At 58.2% G+C, this 7,395-nt stretch overlaps 1 protein-coding gene across 1 annotated transcript; it reads right to left on the reverse strand.

The window, feature by feature from the left end:
- Positions 1-14: 14 nt before the first annotated feature.
- Positions 15-7,125, reverse strand: LOC130588025 (epiplakin-like; the record flags this gene model as incomplete). The annotated part of the gene is made up of 1 exon (XM_057388982.1): positions 15-7,125. A coding segment is annotated over exon 1 (7,065 nt), but the record flags the coding sequence as incomplete, so codon positions are not given.
- Positions 7,126-7,395: the final 270 nt, after the last annotated feature.

Genomic DNA, 7,395 nt, shown 5'->3' on the forward strand with positions numbered 1-7,395 from the left:
GTGGCGATCTGCGCCTCGAGCAGGCGGATGCCGTGATCCCTGACGATCAGCTCCTGCTTCATGGCCTGGAACAGGGATATTTTTTCCCCGGTGTAGGGGTGGGTGTAGCCCGTCACGGCTCTCTCGGCCGACAGAAGTTTGTTTTGCAGTTCGCTTCCCACCAGCCCGGACGACACCGCCTCGTCCACCGACAGCTTCTGGTTGGTGACGGGGTCGATGACGAAGCCGGTGGCCGCCTGTGCCTCCAGCAGCACCAGGGCCGTGCCCTGCCTCAGGATTCCTTTCYGCATGGCCTGGTAGATGCTCATCTTCTCCATYTTYYCRGGSTCGGCTTTGGAGGGCACCAACACGCCGGCGATGCTCCCCGTTCCCTCCAGGTATCTCCTCACACTCTCTCTTTGTGCAATTTCTTGCGCCGTCTCTTTCCCTTCCTGGAGCTTTTCCATGGTTTCCTCTGTAATTATTTGCGCGCTGAGCAGTTCTGACGCTGTTATTTGCTGGCGGATTCCCTGAAACCAGACATCGCTCCTGTCCTCTTCCTTCTCTCTGATGATCTTCAGGATCGCCTCAATTATTCCTTGGACAATGTGCTGGGATTCTGTTTTGTATTTTTTCACCAGTTCTTTTCTYTCCTCCTCCGTGACGTACTCGGAGCAGAGAAGTTCCCACAGCGATAACACCTGCCCCTTGTATTTCCCCACAGGCACCTGCACCTTTGTGCACACCAGGGCGTTTTTCGTTTGCTCGTCGATGTAGAAATAATCCCCTTCCTTTTCYAGGACCTGCAGCAGGTACGAGCCGCTCTCGCCGTCCTTGGCGCACCTCTGCAGGAGCTGGCCGTAACTGATCTTCTCCCGAGTGTTGGGATCTATAAATCCTTTGCTGCCGTGGTCTGGATCCGAAAGCAGGAGGAACGTGTCCTCGTCAAGGTGGCCGCGTTTGTAGGCCACCTCCACCGGCAGCCGGTGGCCATGCCCGGGATCCACAATGCCACCAGTGGCAAGCTGAGCCTCGAGCAGGCGGATTCCGTGATCTCTCACTACTATTTTCTGTTTTATAGCCTGGAAGAGGGATATTTTATTTCCCGTTTGAGGGTGGGTGTAGCCCGTCACGGCTTTCTCTGCTGACAACAGCTGCTCGTGCAGCTCGGCGCCCACCAGCCCGGACGACACCGCATCATCCACGGAGAATTTTTGGTTGTTCTGTGGGTCAATCAGGAATCCGGTGGCCGCTTGTGCCTCCAACAGCCCCAGCGCGCATTGCTCGGTGAGGAATCCCTTTTTCAGCGCCTGGTACACGCTCATCTTCTCCTTCCTCGACGGGAGGAAAACCCCGGCGATGCACCCRGTGCCCTCCAGGTACCTTTGGATGGTTTCCCTCTTCATGAGGCTGGCGAGCGTCAGAGTCCCATCCTGCAGCTGATCCAGAGTTTTCTTGTCGATTATCTCCGAGTTGAACAGCTCCGACACCGACACCTCCCCCCGCAGCCCTTTGACCTTGAGAGCTTCTCCTCTTCGCTCGGTGTCCTCGATGATTTTTAAGATGAGGGATATCAGGTCTTCCACCGTTAGGGTTTTGCTTTTGTACTGCATCGCCAGCTCTTTCCTTTTCTGCTCCGAGACGTAGTGCGAGCAGAGGATTTCCCAGATGGAAACCGTTTGGTCCTTAAACTTCCCAACTTTCACCTGGAGCAGCTTTGAGCGCAAAGCCTGTTTTGTGGACTCATCGATGTAGAAATATTTCCCTCCTTCTTTTACAACTTGCAGCATGTACAGCCCCGTTTCTGGGTCCTGGACACACCTCTCCAGGAGCTGCATGTAGGTCAGGTTTTCGTGGGTGTTGGGGTCGAAAAAGCCTTTGGTGTCATCGCTGGGGTCGGAGAGGATTTGGTTCATGTCCTGGTTGAAATAACCGCGTTTGTAAGCCACCTCCACGGGGACACGGTGGCTGTGCACGGGGTCGATGATTCCACCGGTGGCGATCTGCGCCTCGAGCAGGCGGATGCCGTGGCTCTTCACAATCAGCCCTTGGTTCATGGCCTCGAACAGCGACATTTTTTCTTTGGTGTAGGGATCGGTGTAGCCCGTCACGGCTCTCTCGGCGCACAGCAGCTTCTCATAAATCTCCCCTCCGATCAGCCCCGCCTCCAACGCTTCCTCCACCGAAAACTTCTTGTTTTTCTCGGGGTCGATGATGAAGCCGGTGGCCGCCTGTGCCTCCAGCAGCACCAGGGCGGTCCCTGGCCTCAGGATTCCTTTCCACATGGCCTGGTAGATGCTCATCTTCTCATTGCTCGGCTGTATCAGAACCCCCGCTATGAAATTTGTCCCCTCCAGGTACCTGCGCACAGACTCCATTTCAGTCACTTCYTTGACCGTTTTCTTGCCCTGGTGGAGCTCATCGAGGGTTTTTTTGTCTATGAGCTGGGACTGGAAGAGGTCACTGGCGGACACTCTTTTCCTCAGGCCTTTGAACGCGAATTTCTTGCCTTGCGCCTCGGTCTCTTGGATGATGGCGGTGATAATCGTCGTGATTTCCTGCAGCACTTCGGTCTTCTCCTCTTTGTACTTTTGCACCAGCTCCCTTCTCTTGCTGTCCGAGAAGTACTCGGAGTTGAGGAGGTCCCAGACGGACACGGTCTGCCCTTTGAACCGCCCCACGTTGACRCAAACCGTCACAGACTTCAGCACCTTCATGGTCTGCTCATCCACGCAGAACATCGCGTTTTCCGACAGAGGGAGGAGCCACATCCCCGACTCGGCCTCGCGAATGCACCGCTCCTTCAGCTGCTCGTAGGTCACGTTCTCCTTGGTGTTCGGGTCGAAAAAGATCTTGGTGTTGTCATCCAGCCGAGAGAGGGTTTGGTTCAGCTCCTCGTCGTAGAAGCCGTACCTGCAGGCGGCCTGGAGCGGCAGGTGGAGGTGGTGGACGGGATCGATGACCCCTCCTGTGGCCAGCTGAGCCTCCAGCAAAGGCACGGCCTCCGTCAGGGGGACGAGCTCCTTCCTGAGCGCTTGGCACAGGGAGATGGAGCTCCCGGTGTAAGGGTCGGTGTAGCCCGTCACAGCCCTCTCGGCCAGGAGCAGCTTCTCCGTCAGCTCTTCCCCGACAACAGCCGCTCTCACGGCGTCCTTCACGCCCAGCCTCCGGTTCGTCGCGGGGTCTGTCAGGTATCCCGTGGCTGCCTGAGCCTCCAGMAGCCTCACGGCAACCCCGGGGAGGAGGAGATTGTTCTTCATGGCCTCGTAGAAGCTCATCTTCTGTTTGGTGGCCTCGATGAAGACGCCGGCGATGCTGCCYGTGCCCTGCAAGTAATTCTTCACGCTCTCCATCGCAGCCACTTCTTCGGGAGTTTTTACGCCCCGGGCCAGCTCTTCAAACGTCCTCTCAGAAATGATGCCCGTGTCCAGCAGCCAGACCACGGGGACGCTGCCCCTCAGGCCTTGCAGGGAGATCTGGGTCTTGGCTTTCATCTCCATCTCCCCCACCAGCCTGAGCACCAGAGCCACCAGCTGCTCCAGCGACAGCTCCTSCGAGCGGAATTTCTCCGTCAAGTCGCTCCTCTGCTCCTCGGTGAAATACCCCGAGTGCATCAGCTCCCAGAGGGAGACTCCTCTTTCCTTCACCGCGGTTTCCTTGAAAATCCGCTGGATTTGCTCGTCGGTGTAGGCGGGAGCTGCTGTTTGAGCCAGAGGCAGCAAGTGGAAGCCGGAGACGTCGTCCTTCTGGCAGCGCTGGATGAGCTCGGCGTAGGTGACGCTCTCTTTGCTATCCGGGAGGCAGAAGGCTCTGTGGTCATCGCTGGGCTCGGAAAGGGCTTTGCTGGTGTCCTCATCCAGGCACCCTCTCCGCTGGGCCGACTCGAGGGGGATGTAGTGGCCGCACGCCGGGTCGATGATGCCTCCCGTGGCCACCTGCACCTCCATGAGCTGCATGGCCTGCTTGTCGGCGATCAGCCCCTTCTTCATGGCCTGGAAAAGGGGGATCTTCTTGCCCGTGAAAGGGTCTTTGTACCCGGTCACGGCCCCTTCTGCCTGCTGCAGCTTCTCGTGGACGTCCGGCCCGATGACCCCCTCCTTGACCGCCTCGTCCACGCGCAGCTTCTGGTTCTTGACGGGGTCRATGATGAAACCCGTGGCAGCCTGAGCCTCCAGCAAGGGTAAAGCAACTCCTGGCACCACRATATTCTGCTTCATGGCCTCGTAAATGCTCATCCTCTGGTTGGACGGCTGCAGCACGATGCCCCCGATGCTGCCCGAGCCGTAGAGGTATTTCCTGACCGAGTCCATGTGCAGGACCTGCTCGGGGCTGACGGATCCCTCCAGCACCTTCTCAAACATTTCCCGGTCGATGACGCCCGTTTCCATCAAGTGGTAAGCGCTGACGCTGCCTCTCATGGCCGGGAACTTGATGGGAGCCCATTTCTTCATCTCCTCCTCCAACATGAGCCGGATTTGCTCCAGGCTGAGCTTCCTCAGCTGGAAATGGTTGAAAATCTCCCGGCGCCTCCCTTCGCTGAAATACTCMGAGTTGAGCAGATCCCAAAAAGAGACTTTTTCACCCCGTAAGCGCCCAAACCTGACGGGCAGCCAGGAGCTCCTGAACACCTCTCTGGTGGATTCRTCGACGAACTGACGCTTCTTGCTGTTGAGAGGGAGGAGGCAGAGCCCCGTGGACGGCTCCGTGATGCATTTCTCCTTCAGCTGCAGGTACGTCAGGTTCTCGTGGGTGTTGGGGTCGAAGAAGCCCTTGGTGTCRTCGCCGGGGTCCGACAGGATTAAATTCATCTTCTTGTCGAAGTAGCCGCGCTTGTAAGCCACCTCCACGGGGATGCGGTGGCTGTTGACGGGGTCGATGATGCCGCCGGTGGCGATTTGTGCCTCGAGCAGGCGGATGCCGTGRTCCCKGACGATCAGCTCCTTCTGCATGGCCTGGAACARGGAGATTTTATCCCCCGTGTAAGGATCCCKGTAGCCGGTGACGCATTTCTCCGCMGCCAGCAGCTTGTCGTAAACATCGGGACCGATGACGTTTGCCCGCAAAGCCTCGTCCACGGAATATCTCTTGTTGGCGGCGGGGTCAATGACGAACCCGGTGGCTGCCTGAGCCTCCAGGAGGATCAGAGACGTTCCCGGCCTCAGGAGTCCTTTCCGCTTTGCCTGGTAGATGCTGATTTTCTCCTGAGAATCAGGGAGCAGCAGCCCCCCGATGCTTCCCGTGCCCTGCAGGTACTTCCTGACCGTGTCCATGCTGACCACCTCTTTGGCCGACGTCTCTCCCTCCTTGAGCTTCTTAAAAAGGTCTTTGTTGATAATTTCCGAGCTCAGGAGCTGGTCAGCCGTCACCTGGTCCCTCAGACCCTTGAAGGTGACATTGGCAGTGGCAGCTTTTTCCTCRACGGCGGCTCTGATGGCCTCTCCCAACCCTTGCAGGGAGAGCGTTCCCTCCAGGAACCGCCGAGCCAGGGCGGCTCTTTGCTCACCCTCGATGTAATCGGAGAAGAGAAGTTTCCACAGAGACACYGATTTTCCCTTGAATTTCCCCGCAGAAATGGGGACTTTTGTGTTTTCCAGAGCGTTCTGCGTGCTGTGGTCGAGGAAGGGGAGCGTTTTTTKGGATTTGACGCCGTCCCCTCCGAGCGGCAGCAGCAGCAGCCCCGTGCGCGGATCGGTGACGCAGCGCCGGAGCAGCTCCGCGTAGCTCAGCTTCTCCTCGGAGCCGGGGTCAAAAAAACCCTTCACCTCATCGGGAGGGCTGAGGAGGAGCTGCCTGGTGGCCTCATCCAGGTGTCCCCACTCGCAGGCGGTCTCCGTGGGGACACGGAGGTGACGTCCCGGGACGATCACACCCCCCGTGGCCACCTGAGCCTCCAGAAGGCAAAGCCCGTGATCCCTGGGGACAAAACCCTTCCTGATGGCTTGGAACAGAGACAGCATTTCCCCGGTGGATGGATCCTTATATCCAGTGATGGCTTTCTCAGSCGAAGACAGTTTTTCATAAAGCTCCGGGCCGATCAGCCCGACCCTCACAGCCTCATCCACSGAGTAGTTTTTATTTTTTTGGGGGTCTGTCAGGCTGCCGGTGGAGGCCTGGACTTGCAGGAGCATCAGAGCAGCTCCAGGCACCAGGAGATGCTCCCTCAGCGCCTGGTAAAGGCTTTTCCGCTCCCCGGAAGGCAAAACCACGCCGGCCACGCTCCTGGTCCCGCGCAGGAAATGCTGAACGATTTCATTCTCCGCCACCTCCTGGGCAGAGATTTTCCCCTCCTCGAGGCCTCGGAAGACGTCAGCGCTGATGATTCCCGAGTCCATCAGGTCCCTGCTGCTCACCCTCCCTCGCAGCCCCGGGAATGTGATTTGCAGCGGCAACAGGAGGAAGCCCGAGGCTGGATCCACCACGCACCTCTTCCTAAGCTCGGAGTAAGCGATTTTCTCCGTGGTGCTGGGATCAAGGAACACTTTGCTGTCCTCGCTGTTGGGATCAGAGACGAGCTGGCTCATCTCCTCATCCAAAAATCCCCTCTCACAAGCCACGTCCACCGGGAGCCGGCCACCGGTGGCCGGGTCGATGACACCTCCGGTGGCCACCTGRGCTTGGAGCAAGCGGACTCCCTGCTCCTTTCCCACCAGCTCCTTCTGGATRGCCTGGTAGAGCGGGATTTTCTCCTCGGTGTAGGGATCCACAAAACCCGTGGCGGCTCTTTCTGCCGACAGCAGCCTCTCCTTCAGCTCCAGCCCCACCAGCCCCGCGCGCACGGCTTCTGCCACCGYGACCCGACAGCTCCTCACGGGGTCAGAAATAAATCCCAGGGCTGCCTGAGCCTCCAGGAGGTGCAGAGCCAAATCCAGGCTCAGCAGGTGCTCCCTGGTGGCCTCATAAAAGCTCATGATTTTCTTGGAGGCCTCCACGAAGACGCCTGCGATGCTGCCGGCCGTTTCCAGATGTGGCACATCCCTGCCGGGTGATTTTTGCTGTTTGAGAGGCGTCACGTCCTGGAACGAGCGGTTTGTCCCCGGAGAGCCGGGAACAGCGTGGCCGTTCACTGCTGGCTTGAGGAATTCAGTGAATTCACTCTCCATCCTCCCGCAGCTCTCAGGATTCTGGAGAAAGAGAGAGAGAGAGAGAAGGGGGAGAGTGAGAAAACTCAGCGAGAAATCAACTTTTTCACGGTTCTTCAAGGAAATCAGAAACGTAAATATCCTCAGGCAGGAGGAAGTGACAGCCAGAGGCCGAGCGTGTCTAAACCTGATGTGCCAAACTCGGTGCATGAGAAGCTCCACAAGCCCTCTCCGTGTGCAGAAAGACCCCAAAAATCCCCCCGTGGTCTGGGCTGAGCCCCCAGCGTGGGTAAAAGGGGACAGGGGGATTTTGAGACCCCAACTGCAGAGCTGTCCT

This window comes from Malurus melanocephalus, unplaced genomic scaffold, assembly GCF_030028575.1.
Source record: "Malurus melanocephalus ecotype Western Australia unplaced genomic scaffold, MMel_1.1 scaffold_3094, whole genome shotgun sequence".
Taxonomy (NCBI): Eukaryota; Metazoa; Chordata; class Aves; order Passeriformes; family Maluridae; genus Malurus; species Malurus melanocephalus.